Below are 24,578 nucleotides of genomic sequence, written 5' to 3'. Positions count from 1 at the left end.
GAGCAAGATTTAAAAATTATTATTTATATTAAAACATCATTTGAATCTAATTTAATTATTTTTATTCTATTTTCTTAATCAATATTTTAATTGATTATAAATCTTTGTAGCCTTGTAGTCAATTAGATTTTTTTAAAATACTACTTTATATATATATATAAACTTGAAGAGCAGTATTTCGAGCCAAAACGAGCCGAACACGAACGAACACATCTTAGTTCGTGTTCGGCTCCTTAACGAACGAAATTAACGAGCCGAACACGAGCTTTTTAACGAACCGAACACGAGCTGTTCGCGAACAACGAGTCGTTTTGACAGCTCTAGTTGTAGTTAACAATGACTTTTTCTTGATACATGCTATTGGAATGGAAAGATTTTATTACAGCTAAATTGATTCTAGCTGTTGTCGCAATAGATTGTCTCGGTTTCCATCATTTTATTTGATGCTGAATTTTCAAGCTCTTTTTCACTTCAACGCCTTTCACTAAAGTTTATAGTTTTGGTCATGTCTTCTTTGTGTTGGTTTCATTTTATTTTTTAGTTGTTGATTATTTGTTTTAATTTGCTTGTTTAAGATTTACATACAGACCACTCAACCCTTTTGAATTTATACATCTAGCACCTAAACTTTATTTCTTACATATATATGCCAACTCATGCATAAGAAGGTGTGTTTCACCTTTAAAAGTTATGCCAACTCATGCATAAGAAGGTGTGTTTCACCTTTAAGAGTTAAAATGCTGTATTTTTTAATGTGATAAGAAGGATTTGGGTGGCATAAATGTTATAAAAAAAAAACTAGGTACTTGATTTGTAAATACATAAGAAGTGGGAAGGGTGTATTCAGTTTGAGTTGCACATAGATGATTTCAACTCAACACACTCCTAAAGGAAACAATATTACATACGGGTTAACTACACCAGCTGGCTCAATTTGAGTTTAAATTTAAGTTCAAATTGAATAAATTTACTAAACTTTTGATTTATATTTCTATTAATTTGATTTGAGTTGAATTTAGGGGGCTATAGGTGAGTTTTACCCAAACATCCTTCTTACTGTGTCATATGGTTAATTATAACAACTCACCAATTTTGAGTCCAATTATGAATTTTGATTTTGGTAGCCAAAACAAGCCTTTTGGGACACTTGGCTAAGCTCAATTCATTTAATTTGTTTTATTTTGTTTGAATTTCAAAAGGCGCCCTTGGGTATTCTACTATCTTGCCCACAATTTTAAAGTTTGAATTCTACTCAAGTATGTTTCTCAATAACATATAAATTAATTTAGTGCGTTAGAACCAAATGCTTGAGTAATGGGGTTAAATTGATGTAGTGGATCTCATAGGGTAACTAAGGGTCTGTTTGGGGCACTGCAGTTTATTGAATAATTTGTTGATAAGCTGATTAAAAATAATCTGCTGATAAGCTAGGTGCGGTGACTATAAAAAATTTTTATTTTTATGGAAAAATCAGACCGCTGCCAAAAAGCTGCCACCGCACCTAGATAGATACGGTGTGAAAACTCTGTTTTCAGCGTTTTCAAAAAGCATAAGCTGTCAAAACACAGTTTACCCAAACAGTCCAGGTGCGTTTTCAAAACGCCACTGCACCAAATAAGCTGCCTAAAACGGGCCCTAAGTGTTGATTTGGTTTACTGTTTGGTTCTTAGTGACCTAAATGTGGTCTGCTTGACTTCACTCTAGGTGGTCAATGACTAATATTAAGTTCATTTCAAATCGAGAGAGAACAGATGATATTGGGTTCGAATTTATTGCTTTGTGTAGTGTTCACCTAGCCACTAAGAAAATATATTAAGGACCTAACTAAAGAGCTCCTATAATAAGACTGAATCTTAGGCTCTAAGGAAGGCGAGGCAGTTGATTTTATTTCAGGCAAGAGGTAAAAAGAACAACTCATTGAATGAAAGGGATACAATCAAGCCAAGAAAGTCATGATGTCAATATCAGCATGTTGAAACAAACCTTGAAGAATATGATGTAGATTATTAAAAAAGTGCAAAACATTGCATGGGAATTTGCTGGAGATAGAAAGTAGTGTGATGTTAAAAGTATCACAAAGGTATGGAAACATATTAATCTCATTATATACACCGTTATTAAGGATTTGATGAATGAAGATGAGCCAAAATCTTATAAAGAAGCCACCAATGTTATTGAAAATTATGTCATTGAGGAAAACAATACGTAGGCATAGACAAAGCACTCGAAACACCAAAAGATGATAAGTAACTAGCGGTTCTGTGAGAAGAAAGAAAAATAAAAAGGGATGAGATTCAAATAAAAAATAGTTGTAATGGGCTTCCAAGAAAATTGTGGTCTACCCAAGATACAGGAATATCTTACCAATTATGAGACTCATTCATTAGGAACTTTCCTACCATGATTCTTGAATTTAGCATTGAGCTAGAACAAGTAGAAGCTTACAAGAAATAAAATACAAGAATTAACTTGATGGTCACATTGAAGTGTTAAGAGTAGTTCATGTAAATCTTAATCTTAACAATTTGACATGTATAATTATTTCTTAGATTTTTTTTTTTTTTGGTAAGATGGTTGTGAATCCTTGGATGTTTCACAGTTAGACTATAATATGATATCAATCAATAAGATTACTCAAGATATGAAATGTCCATATAAATTCTTTATGAACTCTTATGAATTTCAGGTGGTGGAATCGAGAAAAATACTTGACAGTATTAAAATGCATAAACGTTTGTAGCTGCTCATAAAAAATTTCTGCCTAAACACAAATGAACACATCCCTATATTTACCTCAATTTTCTAAGTATGTTTAGTCTATATCTATCGAAAAACAGATCGTGTTATGACATTATTGTTTGGGTCATCTTAAATTCAATTTCATTGCTTAAGTCGTATCATCATTTATTTATCAATAAAAAAACCATTGTGAGAGATTCGTCAATTCGTCAAACACACTCGAAATAATAATCTCATCATTCAAGGTAAACCCACATTCTTTTTTCAGTATACACAACGATATTTATAGATCTTCAAAGATGAAAACTTTGTGGAATTAGATGGGTTGTGTCATTTATTGACGACCATAGTAGGACTACTTGGACATTCTGCTGAAGGAAAAATCCAATACAACTCAAATATTTCAAACATTTCATGACAATTCAAACTCACTTCTACTGTATAATTTAAATTTTCAAATTAAAAAAATTGAAAAAAAATATTTCAACCCTATCCTTAGCAATATCTTAAGTAAAAAAAAAATGAAATTGTCCATCATCCATGTTAGTTCATATTTTGATAACCCACAACAATATGGGATAGCTGAGAGAAAGTACAATCATTTCCTTGAAATATCCCGCTCAATTATGATTTCATCAAGCTCCAAAATATTTTTAATAGTAAACAATTTTTATTGCAACATACCTCAAATCAAATTCCAGTCAAGTTTGTAACTTTAAAACACCATTTTATTCACAAAAAAATTACGAAAAAAAAAAAAAAAAAAATTTTAATACACCAAATTCCAACCTAAACCCTAAACCCAAAAAAAAATAAAATTAAATATTAGCAACGAGAAACACATAACAAGCACTGATAGCCCCTAAAATCAAAAACAAAAATTTAGCAAAGTCATCAAATTTAGCAAAGTCTAAATTCATCAAAACTAATATATAAAAATATATATATGTAACTTTACTCTCCCAATATCTACAACCAAATAGTCCCCCCCTCCTTTTGATACAATGAATATAATTTATACACCTATAACGAAAAATTAGAATTATCTAATGTTTAGATAATTTTAATTTATCCTAAACTAATTAAATAGAAGAATCTTTCAAGCTGCTGACAAATACTTTCAAACTGACAATCTCACTAAATTTTAACAAACAATTTTACACCAATAAAGATACTTCCGACATCAAAAACATGCCACTACGGCAAAACTGAAACGTCCAAATGTCATCATGTGCATTGAGGATTAACATATAATTTGAAGCGCCATGTTTTCTTTCCAATAAGCTAACAGACTAGCGGGCTAAAATACATTAGAAAATGGTGATAAAAGCGACAATATTTGGTATGAAAAAATGAGCTAAAAGCATTTGTTTGAAAACAAACAAAATCAAGGAAGATTTACATACATACCAGTCAATTCCTACGTATTCACAAATCTAACACTTAGCTTTTCAATTTTTACATGCATGCCATTTTGCCCATGCATGAAAAATATGCATTTTGGTTTTCATATGTGCTATGAAATATTTGGGTGGTATCATGTAAAACATAAAGTTTGGGAGTTAGATATGCAAATATATGGGAATTAGAGGTATGCATGTAAATGCCCCTAAAATCAATGCGCCAAACACCAAACAAACTTCCAAGTCCTAAACTCCTTTCCATTAGAATCAGACATTACGGCTTCTTTCAAAAATCATTTACTATGAAATAAAAGCTGACGAGAAAAACACAGCATAAAATTAAGACGAGCATTGCGTTAGTAAACATAGCAACGCATTTGGCTCAGGCTCAGTAAGATTAGAGAGAGAGAGAGAGAGAGAGAGAGAGAGAGAGAGAGAGAGAGAGAGAGAGATCCTAATTTAAATGACACAATAAATGAGCGACATAGGGCATCTTAACCTCTGATTTGCATAAAGGTTCTGCAACTTTCAAGTTGATCTTAGTGGTGGTGAAACAAGAATCACTCCATCTCCTCTGACAAAAAGAAAAGGCATGGTACGCCTTGTAGTCTGGAGAAAAATACACAAAATATGTCAAAAAGGCATACTACGCCATTTTGCATTTTATTCAACAGAAATTAGCTCAACTTTTGCTAAAAAGAAAAAACCCTGATAAGGCTAATAGACAGAATGAGAGAAACGGTAACCTTTTTAACAGTTTATTGCACTCAAAACTGACAAAAGTTATTTAGGGTGTGTTATAAATTGAAGAGCACGTACCACATGTGAAAAAAATAACATGCGGGTAAAAACGATCTGCTCACTGCATAAATCTAAATCATCTGCCTAGTTAAATATGTTCGAGAGACTGGCCCCACTTATGGTATTAGTACGTTTTTGGTACAACATGAGTACAAGGCTAATGGCTTGGTGCATCCTTATTGTGGTAGGCAGCATCTTCTGCAGAAGATTGAGTTTTGATGTAATCAAACTGGTAGGATTTTTAAACTGTAATACTTTTAAGTTTAATACTTTGCATAGTTGAAAGAGATTAGCCGCGTTGACGTTTCATTGAACAAGCAGTTAGATTTGGGATCTTATGAAGCGCTCAAAATCTGCAAAAAAAAGTTACATTTTAAGATCTTTTAAACCTACCAAGCCATAAAGGAATTTGGAAGAAATTTTAGGGCGCATTTGGGGTTTATTTTATTTATTTCTTTATTTTTTATTTATATTTTATTTTGGTTGAGTTAATTTAAAATAAGACATGTTTAAAATATATTTAGTTGTTTTTAAAAAATATTAAGACATTTTTTTCAGCATTTTGAGTGTTTTAAAAACAAAATAGTAAGTTGACTTGTTAAAAAAAAAATCAAAACTAGTGAAAAATATATCAAACAAACATATTTTTAAAAATAAAAGAAGAATATAAAAAATAAAAAATGATTACAAACATCATCATGATATAGTAGAACCATCTGTTCAAGAATAAGTCAAGTTTGCAGGAAGAAAAACTAAAGTGTGATCATATTTAAACTTTTTACAAGGTTAATGTCTCTGTGGACAAGGATTCTCTAATATGCCATCCTTTCTCATAGTATTCCACATCCGGCTAAATCTAACAGGAAATTTCCATCGAGAAAGGCCATTTAAATTTACTCGCATACATTATGTTTGCCATGAACCCCTATCTGCATTGCCCGTTTTCTCAAGCAGTGCGAGTATATTAGAAAGAAGGCAAATATCATTTCTAATGCAACTAAAACAAATATGACATAATTGAACTCAGCTCATGTTATGTTAGATTTTAAAACCTAAAGCAAGCTGCCATATCCGAACGACTTGCACAACTTTTTTAAGAGCTGGAGTCACCAATAGAAGTAAAAGACTAATATGTACCTAGGTCTTAAATATACTGCATTGGTGTGATGAGAAGACGATCATAGCAACTATAAAACAGCACCATGACACATGATATACAGATTACGAGATTAATTTCATAAGCTCGTTTACTTGAACAATAAGTTGATGAATGCCAAATCCACTATTACAAATACGAAATGCAGTTTTAGAACATTAGGAGATAAGGATGAAATCAAGATGGGCATAACAAAAACTCAAATCCTTAGAAGGGGATCTATCTACAGTGAAGAAACTAAATTTAGGGAATGGTTTATGAACTAAGCCGGCATCACAATATCATTACTTGGTGAGGACTGCAAACAAGAATATTAAAGCCTAAAAATAGTCAACTGACTATTTGTATGAGGTCATTTTAGCCAGAGTCTAAATAACTGTCAAATTAGTCTCCATACTAAGAGCTAAAATAATCCTCCATGTGGACTTTTTCAAGCCATATTAAAAGAATTTGGGGGCTACGTAAACATTTTTATAGAGTCTGGGATTAAAATGATCCCTTGCAAAGAATCAGAGGATCATTTTTACACTTTCCTTCAAACAAGAAGCTGGTATAAAAATAAGGAACAGCTGTTTCTTATCTTCATGCCCCATAGAAAGCTATTAGCGATACAAAAAAAAATAAAAAATAAATAAATAAACTTAACACCTAATCTAGCTAATTAAAGGGCTGGTTTGATAAGGATAAGGCCATCATGACGAGGCCGATGATGATGATGCAAATTAACCTAGTTGTGACTAGTGGGCAAATTCATATTCTCCTCTTTCCAAGCTAGATGCAAACATGGCTGAAGATGATGAAGAAAATGATAGGCTTACCATTCATGAAAGATAGATATCATTCATGAAGGATACAATTACACTTGAGGTAAAAGCCAAAGTGGGCATCCTTACATATAATGGGACAATTAATGCCGGGGAACACGCTGCATGGATTGACTAACATTGAGAGATTCCCTTCGTCTAAAAAATGTTGAGTCAGCATTCCTTTATGTGTAGAATGCCCATCTAAAGATAAATTAACATCAATATGTGATTTTAGTGATCATGCGCTCCACATAATAATGTATATAAAAGATCAATGAAATAAATAAAGCAATTTCAGACAATGCCAAGAGCAATCGGTGAAATCCAAGGATTCCTACAACAACAACAACAACAACAACAAAGCCTTAATCCCACTACGTGGGGTCGGCTACATGAATCATTTTTCTCTGATGCGTCCTATTTAGTGTCGTATTTTCATTTACTTCTAATAAATTAAGATCATTTTTTATACAATAAACCCAAGTCTTCCTAGGTCTACCTCTGCCTTTCTTAACATAAATCGAATCTAAAACATCTACTCTCCCAATCGGATCATCCGATGGTCGAGGTTTAATGTGACCAAACCACCTAAGACGACTCTCTCTAATTTTATCCGTCAATGGAGCTACATCAACCCTATCATGGATATATTCATTTCGCATTTTATCTCTAAGTGTAAAGCCAATCATCCACCTAATCATTCTCATCTCGGCAAATTGCAAACCAACTAAGTCGGAATAATTCTAAAGGTAAATCTCAAGGATGTATAAACTTTGATGAAATACACCACAAAACTTTATCCACAAATTGCAAAAGAAGTTTGTTTCCAGTAAATGATCTCAATCAAGTTATGCATGATCATGATGGTCATGCAATGCAAGAATCAACATGAGAAAGAAAAGGCACCAAAATCTTCAAGACATTCTAAAATTATAAGAAAACATAAAAAAAAAAATATAAAAAGACAAGCAACGCCCCAAAGCCTGCTCCAACTCTAACCGAATGTTGAAAAGACCTTTGTGGTTATTGTCAAATATCTAGACATACCTAATAAAAATGTTGGGCAGTGCAGCCTGAACTCTTCCATAAAAGGTTGAATAATAACAGAAAAGGAAAAACTACGGTTGTTGATAGTAGTTGTAAGATAAAAAATTGCAGGATAGATTCCTGGCTTGTATTACTAAATCCTATTATAGCGTCAGTCCAAAGTAAGTTTCAGCCTCTCGAGTTCTAATAGAATCCCATATTTGATGTAGTGGAATAATAGCTACTTAGGAAAACTTCAATCTCATGCTATAGTGCAAAGAAACAAAATAAGTCAATCTGTAATCCAACCCTAAACAATCACAAATCAATAAGAAACAAGAAATACGCTACAGTGCAAAGATTTAAAAATAACAAAGTATTCATACCGATTTTAATCAACAACAAATCAACCATAGGAACATTGACAACAAATCCAAAAAAGAAATTAGACAAACCAAGAGAAAAAAAAACCAACTGAAACAGTCATAGAAATAAAGCACAACAAACATCTAAACAAAAAAAAAATCTATTCTCGATAAGAATCATCATTGTAAACATTTGTTTTTATAAGAACATTAAAAAATGAAAAATTCATCAAAAAAATGAAAAATGTTGTTAAAAGACAGCACTAAATAAGATAAAATACAATTTTTATGCCCACTTAATTAAGGATACTCGCCTTATTATTTTCTTCATTTTGTACTCCACTTACATGTTTATATACTGAGAGCACATTTTGATAAATAATATACAAAATTTCTCTTCCAACAATGTAACAAAAGTTCTAAAACCTAATTGTTTCCTAGTTCAGATTGATCTCATCCCAATCTCATTAGTTGCCTGCGCAAAAGAAAAAAAAAGAAGAAAAATGCCCTTCTCCCATTGCTCTTCACCCTTTCCCTATCCTTCAAGCAACCATAGTTGTTTTTTTAAATATAATAAGGGTCTGTTTGGGACAGCTGCAGCTTATCCAGCTTATCCAGCTTATCCAGATAATAAGCAGTTTATTCTTATAAGTTGTTGATGAGCAGCTTATCATGATAAGCAAGCTGGTTGTTTGGGGCAGCTGTTTGAAAACAGCTGATTTGTAGTTGTTTATGGATAAATGATTATTCGGCCTTTGTTATGTATTGTTATTTGTAACGGAACTGTCTTGGCAATACATTCGATATTGCAGAAACAGAAAAATAAATTCTATTTTTGAGAGTGTATCTATGTTTTAAATCTTCTGATTTTTTATCCCTAAAAGCTTCATCAGAACATTTTTATCATGCTTAAATAGCTAGACACAGTTTTTCATTATAATATATGATTGGAGATCAAAGATACAATTTGATGCGACATTAGGCATTGGAAACTAATATCAACAAGTAGAGAGAAGGAAATAAAGTTACAACTTCAAACACTTAAATCAGCCCTAATAAGAAAAAAGAAAATGCCAAAGTAATCCTTATAAAAACAAAAGCCTCTAGAGGGGTATAGCTGCTTCATATGCCTCATAAAATGTGAAATTATCCATACATTCGCACAATATATTCATTTGCAGAACCATGCCTAAAAATCCATTTTAGATGAAACTACAACTAATAAGGGATAACTCGTAATAATCAAGGGTTGCTTTGCAAAGTTCAATCCTAAACCCCAAACACTTAAATCAGTCCCAATAAAAAAAAAGAAAATGCCAAAGTAATCCTTATAAAAACAAAAGAACAAAAGCCTCTAGTGGGGTATAGCTGCTTCATATGCCTCATAAAATGTGAAATTATCCATACATTCGCACAATATATTCATTTGCAGAACCATGCCTAAAAATCCATTTTAGATGAAGCTACAACTAATAAGGGACAACTCGTAATAATCAAGGGTTGCTTTGCAAAGTTTAATCCTTAACCCCAAATTTGAACTAGTTTTAAACCAATATAACTAGCACATTGGGCAATTTCCCCATTTATCCCAAAAATTTTATATATTTGCATATCTAGCACCCAAACTTTGTTCCTTAGTGCAAATATCACTGCTAGAATTTTGATCTCATCATTGACAAATCTTATAAAGCATAAAAAATGACAATCAAACATCTCCGACCGAACATCCAAAATCCAGAAACTCCTGCAAGGCTGTAGTGCATTCCTTCTACACCAAATCCTCAAATAGCAAAAAACGCCTCTCGTAAATCCCAAAGTGGCGCTGATTCGCGATATATTTTGTGAATCAGCAAACTTAAGTAAACCCGAGACAAACAAAGAGGAAGTAGGGCGTGAATATGCTTTTTCTTGGTCGGAGCGGTGTGGAAGGATGAGAAAGATGGGAGTTTTGGTGGTCTCTGTAAGGAGCCATCCCTTCGTTGCCATCCCAGCCATGTATCGCGAAGATAATTTTCGTCGCTGGAGAGAAGCGATTGTGAGCAGATAGACGTGAGAGAGATGAGGGCAGGTGGGGTAAAAGTGGCAAACGAAATGCGGGCCGCAGAGACGAGGATAAGCGGGTTAAAAGTGGCGAACGAAACACGAGTCGCAGTGTGAATCCCGCGGCCCGGTTATTAGATAATCAAAACCTCCATTTTTCAAAACTCAGTCTAAACGTGTTTACCAAACGGGAGGGCAGCGTTTTGAAAGCACTGCCCGCACTTATAAGCTGGCCCAAACGAACAATAAGTCACTTAATATACATCCACTACAATCAATTATCTATCACCTTCTTTTTATCAGTTTGCATCACACTTTTCTATTATCTATATTTCCGTAACATAACAAGAGGCCCTTAGACTATGAACAATTAAATGGGCGCATTCTTTAATCATTATCTGCAAGGGCTAAAGATATCTCTAGTCAATGGGTATCATTTCAAAGTTCTATGATGATGGCTCTATTACTCGCTACATTCTCACCAATTCTGGATTGAACTTCATCAGCTTCTATTTGTTACCAGTTAAAGCATTTTATAAGGAGCAACCTCTCTAATATGTTGCTCAAAAGAATAATAAAATTTGCAAGTTTTGAAAAGCATGAATTGGAATTAAGTCGTTGTGCCTAGTTCTATGAATTTTATAAGATGCGTTGGGTTATATAGTATTAGGATTAATCAAGCCATCTTTTATTTGGCACTCCATCTACCGAAGTGATTGAATAGTAGTGTAAAACTCTTGATCATAATTTGAATATATTTTCTTAACTCATTCATTTTATCACTAAAGAAAATAAACAAATGTGTTTTTAATGATCTAAAACTCCTACTCTATATACTGAATACATCAAAAAAAAAAAAAAATTACCAACCTAAAGGAGGTAGATCGTTTAGCAAGTGTACTAATAAGCCTCCATTAAATGTACAATCACCACGTTATTTCCAATTAAGATTTATGTTCATAAGACCGTGTATTAATGACAAGCTAAAAAAAGGGAAAACCATTGTATGAAAAAAATAAGAAAAATGGCAATGGGGCTCATCATCCCTCAGGACCTTTAATGAAAAACACGCTTTTGATGCTGCGTGAAAAATAAGAACAATGATTCATAGTTGTGATCGGTGTAATCATAATATTAAATACTTAATGAAGCATTTATGGAGACTCCAAATCTCATGTGTATTAGTAGATGTTAGTTAATTGGTATTTACATTGTCTTCATCAAAAGAAAATATTAGTGTGCACGAAATAAAAAATTCACCCCTTTGAGGTGATATTATTTATCGCAAGTAAATTAATAAAAGAATATGCACTCAAATTTCTTTCAAAATATGAGAAAAATGATAGTGCAAGTAATTTAGGAACAAAATTTCATATTTGTTGGATACTAACACTATAAAACATCTACTAAGCCTTTTGAATCAATGCACCCTAAAAAAAAAGTCAAATCAAGTTTAATAAAAAAAGCAACATTAAATCTAAAGAAGCTAACAATGAACAATTTCACCCTGCTCTGTTTTTCAACAGTCAGAAAATGGAAAATGACTTTCGAACATCTATTTCTCTCTTCAATAACTTAAACTTCTATGTAGACCAACAAAATTAAGAGGCTCACCAAGATAATCATGGCAATAATACCTCAAGTTAAAAGAAAACGTATTTAGCAACTAAAATCGTTAACCATTGATAATGGGATGTACATTGAAACGACTATTCTTTGTTCCTTATTTAACAAAAGAAAGCCGTGCACCATTTTATAAAATGGACTCTTCGTCATTCCTCTTTCCTGCATACTGATCGATGAATCTTCGCATTTTCAATTGTAGAATCCCTCATATCAAAAACAAGATGGATAGGTTAGCATAACTTAACATCTCAAGATGTGTTTAGACTATGTCTAGCTTTAATTTTGAGGAAAAAAAAGAATGATACAAAATTTTAACATGTAAAATACATGCTAGGGCATTTCATAGATGTGTCCTAACACATATTGAACATCAACACAAAAGGCTTTTTAAAGCTTTTCTGCTTCATATAAGTCAACACCTCAAACAACACTCAGACAAAAATGAATGGAGTATAATGAATTAATGATGAAAGTGATATTCAGGTGATTGTTTGTTGGGAAGTATCCAAATTTATAACAAACGTCTCAATATGTACAAATTACATTTGGATAATTAGAACATTGTTAATTGTCTATTTCTTTTACATAGTTTTGCTTTTCAGACGACAACCACAGCTCTATTTGGCTATAAATTTCTTGTTATTTTGCAAAAATATCTACGTTAGTAAGTATCTTTTTAGAACCAAATCAGGCAGAGTACAATAGTAACAAAAAAATAGTTATCAAAATTTAACCAGAAAATAAAAATTTTAGGGGGGCATTTACATAAATACCACCAAATTCCCTATGAATTTGCATAGATAACACCCAAAATTTGCTTTTTACATTCATAGCACATAAATCTTTTATATCACATCAAAGATATCACTATTTTTAGCTTTTAAAAAGTAAAATACACATTTTCATGCAGAAGCAAGGTAGCATATAGGTAAAAATTTAAGTTTAGGAGTTAGCTAAGTAAACACAAAAGCATTGAGAGGTATAAGCATGTAGATCTTCCAAATTTATAATAATCAGAACTCTCCAAAAATTATTATCCCAGCAACTATTTAACAATTAGTTTTAGAAATATCTATAGTTGGCCCCAAATAGAACTTTAAAATATTAAAAACTGTATAATATTCAAATCAACATTGCCTCACATTTTCCTTTAGTTTCAGCTTACTATGATAGGTTTTATAGAAAAAATGAATTAAAATTCACTTCACATCTCCAAAATATAAAGCCAACCTTTTGGTTGAAATATGTTGCCTTTGGTCACCAAGTGAAAGGACAGAGATTCAAACCAACCCTAGAAAATTAAAAAATAAAAAAGGATTATAACTGACAGTATTAAAACTTTAGAAAGAATCAAAAAGTTTTTCATCATGTTAGGTTTTGAAGCATCAATGTGAATAATTTAGATTACATTTGGATATTGCTTATGACCTATTTTTGGTTTCAAAAAAAAGCAATTCTTGATTAGTCATACTTCTTTAGTTTTTTAGTGCAATTATGCAACTCAAGAATTTCCATTCAACACAAGAAGAATCCAGCCACAGAAGCAGTCTTTGTTTCATAGTATCCATTTAATGTTTTACCTTTTGTCAATGAAACGGAGACATAAATACCCCAACCAATATGTTATAATTACATGGTTATAAAAATCATACTAGCCACAAACCTCAACCTCAGCAAATGAAACCACAAAACCATACTAAGCAACAAAGCAATGTGATCCGCTGAGAACAGCAAAAGCTACGTAAGGTAAAAATTGAAGTTTAATGAAAAGCTCTATCAAGAAATCAATGTGGACAAGATGGAAAAGATCTCTCTTGTCTCCCCCCTTCAAGTGATGCTGAGAAGATCTCAGCTTAAAGAGAAATATCTTATGAGAATTCTAAGCTTTGTGGGGAAGATCATTGTGAGCTCATTCTCAATTGAGCCCTTCTATCTAAGATCATGTTTTTTCTTATGATGAATTTGCATAGTTCCTATGCTTAAGATTTTGAGAATGATTCAATTTTTGTGTACAACATTCATTTTATGTTTAAATTTTCATATGCAGAAATAGACCCTTTCTTGATTGGTCCTCCTTCACATACTCCTACATGAAGACATATTGCAAGCATATTATAAACAAAATTTTTGAAGAGCATATAAAATAAGGGTGGTAATATTCTGTTTTGTGCTTTCTATCATAGGCCATTTTTCAGCCATATGTCTACAAAATAGAAATCAATGGCTTTTTTAGCAGCATCTTTTTACCCTAGTTTTTCAAGAATAATTTTTCACCTCAATATTCAAGATGCAAAATTTGCGCCCATAAAAACTTTAATCAGCTCGAAAACATAGACAAATTCACAGGATCCAATTTATATCATACAAAAGTCAACAAATTAATGTTTTGTGTTAGCATCAGTTAAACATTGCTCACCATCATGTTCAATCTGAATCAAAGAACCAAAATTGAAAACTAGATAAAAGTTTATCTTGACTACATATTTAGTAATTAGAAACGTTGAAAATCCAAAAAAAATCACATTTAAAAGTTTCCTAAAACCACTGAATGCAAAGAGTGGACAGCCAAAATTGCCACATGAAATTTGGATTCGAGGATTAATCTAAGACAGAGGGCACTACTCTCTAGTAAATAGTATTTTTAGTTCCTCTGCACCTCCCTTTCCACATTTCAATTTATGCCAACATAATTGCACATTATAACTATGTTACGCCCAGTACTTATCCAGTCCAGTAGGAACCGGCCTATTGCAATCCCACCGGCCCACAGACCAGCCCGCCTTTGTCGCGGGAAGAAGGGGAGGCAATCGAGCGAGGCGCAGAGGAAGGAAAGGAAGGGGTGGGGTCCAGTAGGGCTATAATCACATAGTCAAGGAGGAGAAATTGATGGGAGTTTGGAGGAAAGTTTAGAAGGAAAGTTTAGAAGGAAAGTTTTCAAATGCTGTATGAGAATTCTATTAAGAGGGAACCTAGGGTTTATTTTATTTTCATGCATGTTTTGTTGTTGCTGCTGTTTTCTTTCCTCTTTCTAGGATTTGGGAGAGACGATCTACCTCTCGAATAGTAAATCAGTCTTGTATTTTGTTTATTTTCCTTTGATTGTTGTAAGATCAACCCTTATTTGTGTTTTTTCCACCTAACTATTGCGATTGTGTTGCCGTTTGTTCGCTGATTTTGTTGTTGAGACGTATCAAACTATCATGATCGCTAGCTATACAAGCTACATATTTCAACCCTGCATTCCACCCTAGCCAAAGGCAATTGCGCTCATGGTAAAATAATTATGGGCGTGTATTCGCATATTCATCCACACCAATTTGCCTGCACACAATTCACTTGGCATCAGTAGCCAGGTTTTTTATTTTTAATCAAAACATGCTTTTGCCTATACATAGTGGAGGTTGATCATAATTGACAACATTAAAAATCCCAATACAACTCAGCCTCAGTACACATCTTTCAACATTAGACAAACAGATTGGCGACATCAAGCCATCAACCTTGATAAAGGAACTTCTGTGTCTCTTTCCTAGGTGTTTTCTCCTCCAACCTTTTTCCCAGTATGGATGATCAAAAGATCAAACTCACGACCAACAAATTCATCATTTTATGCTTACTCTAAAACCTGCAAGTCCTGATAGAATTTCCATCACTGCTGTTGAGGGCATAAAGAAAGTTGTGGTCTCAAACCAGTTGCTCCAGAACATGAAGAAGGAAAGTGAGGCCCACTTTTTTTTCTTCCAATGTATTTGTCTTCATCCAGGTTTCAACTGCAAATTTTCCCTTTCTTTTTCTTTCTTTTTCTTGCCCTAGTACTTCTGAACTATTCATTAATTGCAAAGGAAAAAAACTGGAACTGAACCAATCAAGTTCTCTCTAATGTTTTGTTCGAATGAGAGTACAGTTCACAAAAAAAACTGGAACTGAACCAATCAAGTTCTCTCTAAAGTTTTGTTCGAATGAGAGTACAGTTCACAAACTCATATAACCAAAATGAATAACTAAGCGGGTTTAGCTGAAACAGTCATTTTTACGGTCAGTTCAACAAGAACCCAGTGATCTCACTATTTTCAAGTTGCGTCTCTTTGCTAGTGATAAGATTTTAATTACTTCAAAGATAAAAGAACAAAAGGCTTTTGCACCCAAAAAATCTAAAACATTCAGCATATTTTATCTTTTTTGCTGCTTACTAATCCTGCTCAAGCTGGACATCTAATCGGATCATTTAATTATTGAGAAAATCTAAGAGCACAAAAATCTATAATCAAGGACATTCAGCTTCTCTGCTTTTAAACTGTATTATAACAAATAATAAATCATTTCATTCAAAATTTTAGAGATAGACAACAATGTTCGTGATCACAAGTAAAAGCCACGTATTAAATAAAGCCTTTTGAGAGTATCAATCTCCCCATCAGAGGTCATAGTCAATAGACAAACTCATAACAAAAAATGATGTTTCCATCAAATGGTGTACTGGAGAACAAGCATGGAACTGCTTTGAGGAGCATAAATAGAAAAGCAAAAGTTCAATGTCAAAAAAGAAATCAAACAAGGAAAGGGATAAACATAAGCTTCACATTTAAACATAAAGCAAAACCTTCCAATGCGTAGGTTTATTGTTTGTACAAAAAAGCCAAAATCAGAAAGTTCATAAAAATTGAAGGTTATATAATGAAACATGAATTGATAACTTACCCGAACAATCTCTTCATAAGTTTCATCATCAATCTCCACAGTAGTAATGATTTCCTCAACATCCCCAAGTATCATATTCAAATGTTGATCATAAGCCTATAAATCCAATAAAAAGAAAAGTTTGTTACACATACAATAGGATCATAAATAAATAGAAAGTCCTGCCACAAGAATCACAGCTCACTAACCAGATATGATAAACATAAAAGAAAGAATTTTTCAGAAAAACCTAACCTGTACATTCATAACATGGGCTTAAATAGGGTATTACAATGATTTACAAATAAACCCCTCGACTTCTTCAATATTTCCCGTTCACCAATAGAAACCTAAATAAAATCTAATTCTCAACACTCCCCCTCAAATGGGCAAATAATATCCACTAAACCCATCTTGTCACATAACCGAGACAAATCTAGTGAACTAAGTCCTTTAGTAAGACGGTCTGCCACTTGCTCTCCAGTGCCTACATGACTTAGCTCCAATAGCCCACTATTCAGTTTTTCTTGATGAAGAATCTATTAATCTCCATATGTTTAGTTCTATCATGTTGCACTGGGTTGTTGGCAATGTTAATTGCTGCTTGTTGTCGCACCACAACTTCATTCGAGTTCCTTACTCCACCTTGAGCTCAACCAACAAGGCTCTCAGCCACATCATCACGACAACTCATAAGGCCATGGCCCTATACTCTCTAGTGTTGACCTCGCTACTAAATATTGTTTCTTGCTCTTCCAAGAGACCAAGTTGCCCCCTACAAACATGCAGTATCCTGACGTGGATCTTTTGTCATTTGCACAGCTCGCTCAGCGGCGTCACAAAAGCCCTCAATGTCTACATGTTCATTCTTCCTGAAGATCAACCCCTTCTCTAGTGCACACTTCAGTTACCTCAAAATCCAGACACTGCATCCATATGACACTTCTTTGGATCATACATGTAGCGGCTCACAAATCTCTAGTACCTCTCACGATCAACCGGTTCTCCTGCATTTGTACTCAGCTTATGCTTCTGGTTAATTGAAGAGACTGTAGGTCTGCACCCCCAGTACGCATATTTCCATGAGGAGATCTAGTACGTACTTTCTCTGGGACAAGATCATTCCCTCAGGTCCACGGGCCACTTCAATCCCAAGAAAGTATCTGAGCTTTCCAAGATCATTCGCCTCAATTTCATTACACGATCTTATCTTTAGTCGGACAATCTCTCCCTTATTATCACCTATGACAATGATGTCATCAACATATGCAGCAAGTATGATGGTGTGGTCTTCATGCCGTCAAAAGAGCACAGTATGATATACATTGATCTGTTGATTTCTCATATCCACCACTCAATGAGACTATTTCAAGTCATACAATGACTTTCTGCTACACACCTTGCCCACTGTCTGGACTGTATCGAATATTAGTGGTATCTCCATATATACCTCATCCACAAACTCATCATGAAGAAATGCATGCTTCACATCAAGTTAGTGTAACCTCTTCCACCTACCATTCATCGCCAGAAAAAACAATGTCATCACTGTGCTCATATTTGCTACTGGTGCAAAGATTTCATCAAAGTCAATGTCATATGTTTAACTATACCTTTTCTCAACCAGTCGTGTTTTGTACCGCTCCACCTTTCTCTATAGAGTTTGATTCACCGTGAAAATCCACTTGCACCCAACTACCTTTCTCTCCGCTGGTAGTGGCATTATCTCTCATGCTTGATTTTATCAAGAGCCCTAGCTCTTCATGCATAGCCACTTTCCACTTGAGAACCTTCATAGCAAACTGTCAACACTTGGGTATAGACACAGTACCCAAAGATGCAATAAATATTCTATGTAAAGAAAATATGTTATACTATGAAACAAAGTTAGCAATGTCATGTTGCTATCCAAAAGGATCGAGAGAATGTCTCGCACTACTGTGCAAGGCCCTCCTTAAAGTTGAATGGATATGAGAAGAAAGAGGATGAATCATATCACCTGGGAGTTCTGAGTCGAAGGTGGATAGTATAGATGTCTCAAGTGTCAGGAAAGACCAGGACAAGGGATTAGCTAGCACAAGTGGCACTGCAGGCACTGTTCCCTCATTTTGCTTCTTTCTCTGTAAATACACCCTTAGCTTTCCTTCAACTTGAATCCCACCGCCTCTAGGTTCACTTTCCCCATTTTCTGGTTCCTTAACTAATTCATCCTACATCGCGGGATAAGGCATTACTCCCACATGTAACACTCTCTCGCCATTGCTACTCTCCCCTCTTACCTCACATCTTCAGTATATGGCAAGTCATCGAAGTTTGAGGTCATCTCCTAAGTGTAGTATGGTTCAAATTTCCTAAACAACACATTCGTGCTCACAAACAGTCTTTTATATAATGGGTTCCAGCAAACATACCCTTCTAGGTAACAAAATAACCTACGAACGCACATTTCACAGCTCTAGGATCCAGCTTCTCAATTGGTGGTCAAATATCATTCACAAAATATACACATTCAAATACTTTCAAAGGAAGGATCTGTTGTTATCTCATTTCAAAATCTGACAATGAAACTTTCAATCCAACACCCTCGATGGCATCCTATTGATCAATTGAGCAGCTGTCAAAATTACTTGCCACCATAAGTGTTTTAGGACATTCATTATGATCATCATACTTCGGACAATCTCTAGAAGATGTCTATTTCTCCTTTCTATTATTCCATTTTGTACAGTGTGAATAGGCATATGGCTTGATGTTGTATCTCTTGGACTGAAAATTAGTTCTCAAATACTTTGTTGGTATACTCTGTCTAATTATCAAACTTCAATACATTCACTACTGCATCATATTAAGTCTAAATTGTCTTGTGGAAGTCTTTAAAGCAAGCAAATACATCATCCTTAATTTTATCAAATATAACCAAGTAAAACGGGAAAAACAATCGATAAATGTCATAAAATATCGATAATCATTCATAGAGCTTGTAAAGCAAAGTCCCCGAACATTAGAATGAATCAAGTTAAAAATTCCAGAAATTCTCTTCCCATAACTAATAATAAGAGCTCCTAGTATGCTCGTCAAACTCACAAGCATCACAAATAAGTTTTTGTTTGTTTGCCTTTTCATACAAATAATGATACAACCGGCTCAATAAATTAAACAAAGAGTGTCACATGCGTCTATGAAGTAGCAGCAACACATCCTTCACACTCCAACCTTCTCTTATTTTATCACTCTCTACTACAGATGTCAAAGCTAAGTCCATCCCCTCACGGTCCAAGTACTAGAGTCCACTATGTCACATTTCAGTCCCAAGTATCTAGCCCATTTTTTTTCTCTTGAAAGATCACCTAAAAAATATCAAAAGAAACAATACAATTTAATTAGAGAAAAAAGACACTAATGGATAAAAGGTTCATCGGAAAAGAATTAGCATGCAACACATCAGACAAAGACATATAATTGATACTCTCAATGCACCCTTACCAACTACAGGTTGTGTTAAACCAGCAACAGTCTGGATGCTCTCTGCTACTGCTAGAAGAGAATAGAAAGAAAACTTTCTAGCAGCAACTATCAATGTTGGGATGAACCAGGATCTACTGTCCATTCTGATGATCTTGCGGTGGAAATAGAGGCAAGAACATGAGTATCACAAGCACCTCTACCAGAGTGAGCATAAGTAGTAATGTTACCCCTTGATGACGACTGGTTGGAAGCATCCTCAGACTCATCTCCTACTGCTTTCTAATTCCTCTTCAACAATTCCAGACACTCATAATCCTCATTGGTAAAAATCATACATCTCTCTCTCACCTGCTACCATCAAATTTACCCAGTAGGTCCTTTCCCACTTTTTCGACCACCACGATCACAACCACGACTCCGGCCTCCACCCTATCCACATCCACCTCTCTTTTTAGGTGACCTAGGAAAGGTCTTGCTCAGATGCTCAACTTTACCACAGTTGCAGCACATATGAGTTTCCCCTTGAACACCTATCATACCTGAGCTCAAGGCAGTCAAAATTGATTGCGCACTTAGAAATCCACTAGGCTCATAATGTAGTTTCATGCGACTCTCCTCCTTTATCATCATAGCAATGACCTCATCTAGTGAAGTGATCGTTGCCTGGGCTAGGACTAATCTCCTTTGATCAAAGCCTAGGTTCAGATGAGTCAGAAACTGCATAATCTTCATATGTGCAAAGATCTTTCATTTCTTGTACCCCAGATCACCACAGCTCAACATATGTGGAAAGCGATCAAGATCTTGCCATAATCGTTCCAGCTTTATGAAGTACCATTGAATCGATCTATAATCATGTACTACTCTCTCTATGTCGCGTTGAATCTGGAACATCCTCATGTGGTTCTTAGTCCCAGCATAGGTCCGCTTCAGCTTTGCCCTGATGTCCTTCAATTTTTGAATGTCATCCACCGATAATACAATCGATGGAACCATCGAGTTGAGAAGTCAGATGTAAGATAAGGCGTGCGTAGTCCCCTGCTCATCCCTCTCAACACTGCCACCCTCTGGCTCAGCCTTGACTCCCGTCAGATATCTCTCTAGTCACTTCCCTATTAGAGCAGCCTAGCCTCAATACGACAAGACCAGCTCAGATATGCGGTCGATCCATCAAGCTTCAGATGCACAAGAGGAAAATCTAGCTTCGCCTGAGTCGAAGCACATGCTGAAGTGGTGGCTCCCATCGAGATGCTAGTTCTCTGTATTAGCCCAACTAAGACCTTTAAAACTTTATGATCTATCTTCCCCATAAGTTACAATCCTTTACCTCCCGCATTATCTATGTTTCCTGACATCCTCAAACACAAGGATTCAAATCCATATCACACGCAATTTCCTCTTTTTTACCTGATCTTGATCGATCCCACCATCAATATCAAACTCAATTTAACTATTCTTTGTTGTGTATGCCCGATTTGAAGCCCTTACCTGATTTTGTTCCATGCGAAGTTGCTTAAACCTCTTTGTTCCTGGGCACACAGGAGCCTGCACTTCCCCCAGCTTCCTAGCAAACGAAGGAGTCGTTGTGTACGAAGACCATCGAAGCTCCCAATTGTCCTGAGCAGGGCTTGCTGGAAAGCAACAATGGAATAGCCAATTTCCCTTGTGGGCGATTAGAGCTAGTTCGGAAACCCTTGCAAGCGATTGGAGCTCGTTCAGAAGGCGCCCATGGGAAACAAGCGCAGGCAAGCCTCCAAGATTCTACTAGCAATGGTGGGAAGGGGGGAAGTTATTGGCTCGGCACATTCCAAGTTCAAGAAGCAGCAAGGCCTGCCTACAGTTTCTCGTTGGTCAGCTCTCCCAATTTCTTAAGACAGGTCGATACGCACTGTGCATTGGAGCTAGTTTAGAAAGCACCAACGAAATAGCGGTGCAGAAAGACCTCAGGAACTTCCTTCTTCCGAAGCTACTCCCTCCTTTCTCGCCTTCCACTTCCTTCCCATTCACGCAACCCAAGCAGCCGGCTAGGTTTGGCTCTGATACCATAAAGAAATTTTTTTTTAGAAAAACCTAACCTATACATTCATAACATGGGTTTAAAAAGGATTTTAGAAATAAACCCCTAGACTTCTACAATATTCCCCATTTACCACTAGGACCCAAAATAAGATCCAATGCTCAACAAAGTTAAGCCCAGATTTAGACATTTTTTTTACTGCTTTATTTAGTTTTCTTTATTAGAATGGGTGACAATGGCTGAAAACATATCCTCTCTGGCCTTCTTTTTTTTCACTCTGGCTTGATAAACATTGGTTCAGTCCAAAACAATTTCTAAGATTCCACATCTGCCAGAAAATGGGATTCCAGAACTAGCAGAATTAAATAAATTAGATTTTATCTAAGGGTTCGTTTGATTCAAAATAGAAATCAAATTTCAGAAAAATGCAGAAATTCATTAAATTTAATTGTTTGGTTGGATGTAACTACAAATTATTAAAAATGTTAAACTTCACAAATCACAGCCGCCAAAAATTTAGTAAGTACATTTTCACACACAAACAAATGAAAATTTCACTCACTTTTTAAAACACCTTCTATCTACAAGCAACCCAATGAGCCCTAATACTACTTATCCGAATACCAATTAGGGATTTACTAAAACCCCATAAATCCTTAAGCAAATTAAAGACAGCTTGGCAGAATTTTAGAGATTTAACTATCTAAATCCCTTATCCCGTGCATCCAAACAATCCCTAAGAACAAAACCCTAATAAATTACAGAAGAACTTGTTAGAAATGGATACAATACCACAGATAAATTATACCCAAAATAAAAGTAGAAAATCAAAATAGTTAATTGGCGTGCATATGGATAAAAATCTAAAAGAAATAAATTAGGGCATCTTCGCCGGTCCTAGAGTAGTCAAGGAAGAATCAGAGGAGAAACTTACGTGAAGCTTTCCTCGGAGCTCTCTGTCGGACCGGAGCTTCACGTATATGCGTTCATCAAGACTGAGCCTGATGAGGTCGAGGGGTTCTTTCACCGTGCTCTCCTCCTCCGTCGACATTTCTCGCTCTCGCGCGCTTCTGTGGAGAGGGAACCGCAGTTTCAACTCTCAAGTCTCGAAGTGCTCAAGCCCCGACTCTCCTTGAACAGGTTCTAAACGGGTTTTAAACGGGTTCTAAGCGGTAGATTTTATGATTTACATGTTTTTATTGAAAATAATAACTTAATTTTTATGAATCAAAATTTAAATTTAATATTTCTTAGAAGAATATATTTTTCATATTGGATGCTTTAGCTTAGTTCTCAAAGGTGTGCATGTCTTCCACTATACATCAAACCATAGAGATTGGTATCAGAGAAGGAGCTAGAGTTTTCTTGTGCTCCTAATTAGTGATTATTCTGTGTCGCATTGCCACTAGATCTCTCTAGTGATCCTTCTTCTTTTCATCTTCTTAAGGGACATTGGTTCCTCCTTTACCCTTCTCTTTTGTTTTGGTGTTTTTTCAAGTTTTAGCGGCATGACCCATTTGATGTTATGGATGATTCTTTTTTTTTTTCTCTCTCTCTCTCTCTCCCATATTCCTCTTCCAGATCTCTTCTTGGACAATCTCCAACTCTTAATTGGAGGGGTTTTATTTATTCTCATTTTACTCGATTTCTTATTTTAATTTGTCATATGTGTCTAGCACAAAAGATAAATTTTATTTCTCGGAGAAAGGAATCGATGAGGGTTCGAAACAATGAAGTATGGTGCTTGTTGGATATGTGTTGGGAAAAAAGGCTCTTCTATGATAACATTGTTACAAATCATTGCTAAAATTTGGAAAACAAAATGTTCAGTGGATTTTCCTTCTCTTACGGAGGTTTTTTTTCTGTTTAAGTTTAATTGTATTGAAAATTTGGATATGGTATTGTCTGATGCTCCTTGATTTATTTTTGAAGAACCTTTTATTTTTAAATGTCTGTCTCCTAATTCCAGACCCATGAAGAAAGATTTTACACATGTGTCTATTTGGGTGAAATCTATGGATCTTCATTTGTGTTGTTAGAATGAGAATGGTATTTCCAAAATTGTGAGTGAACTTCGTGTCCCTCTTATTGTGGTTAGCATATGTGAGAGTAAGTATTTTTTTTAATGTTGCATCATCTCTTCCTGATAACATTTCTCTTAATTTTAACGGAAAAGATATAGTTCAACAGGTTATTTATGAATTGGGACCCGACCCTTGTAAAACATATTATACATTTGCTCATGATTCTGTGAATTTCCCTAAACTACCTTTCTATAAGCCTGCACCTTTTATTCCTGCCTTTAGAGGTCGGAATCAGAGTAGAAATATGAATCCTAGAGTTAAAAGAAATGTTAATAAATATGTTTTGTCTATTTCATGTGCTTTAACAACTAATGTAATTGATGATCCTGAGAACATTCTAATAATGATCTATCTCTAGCTAATGTTGCATGTT

General features: G+C 34.8%; 1 protein-coding gene across 1 annotated transcript; it reads right to left on the bottom strand.

The window, feature by feature from the left end:
- Positions 1–4,384: 4,384 nt before the first annotated feature.
- LOC110026532 (sm-like protein LSM3A) lies at positions 4,385–23,244 on the bottom strand. Its single transcript, XM_020727501.1, has 3 exons — positions 23,056–23,244; positions 16,661–16,756; positions 4,385–4,751 (listed from the first exon to the last, which is right to left on the bottom strand). The coding sequence occupies exons 1-3, from the start codon at positions 23,170–23,172 to the stop codon at positions 4,671–4,673; spliced, it is 294 nt and encodes a 97-aa protein (XP_020583160.1). The 5' UTR covers positions 23,173–23,244; the 3' UTR covers positions 4,385–4,670.
- Between the last annotated feature and the right edge of the window lie 1,334 nt (positions 23,245–24,578).

The sequence above is a fragment of the Phalaenopsis equestris genome, unplaced genomic scaffold (genome assembly GCF_001263595.1).
Source record: "Phalaenopsis equestris unplaced genomic scaffold, ASM126359v1 Scaffold000376, whole genome shotgun sequence".
Taxonomy (NCBI): domain Eukaryota; kingdom Viridiplantae; phylum Streptophyta; class Magnoliopsida; order Asparagales; family Orchidaceae; genus Phalaenopsis; species Phalaenopsis equestris.
The sequence above is the reverse complement of the archived record's forward strand: the minus strand, read 5'-3'. Positions and strand labels throughout refer to the sequence as shown.

Bases quoted from the DNA above. Each gene is read 5' to 3' on its own strand.
- LOC110026532 (XM_020727501.1), bottom strand. From the start codon at position 23,172: ATGTCGACGGAGGAGGAGAGCACGGTGAAAGAACCCCTCGACCTCATC. The intron at 16,757-23,055 runs GTAAGTTTCTCC...TTGGATTTATAG, and splicing joins AGCTCCGAGGAAAGCTTCAC to GCTTATGATCAACATTTGAA. The intron at 4,752-16,660 runs GTAAGTTATCAA...ATTTTTCTCCAG, and splicing joins CTTATGAAGAGATTGTTCGG to ACTACAAGGCGTACCATGCC.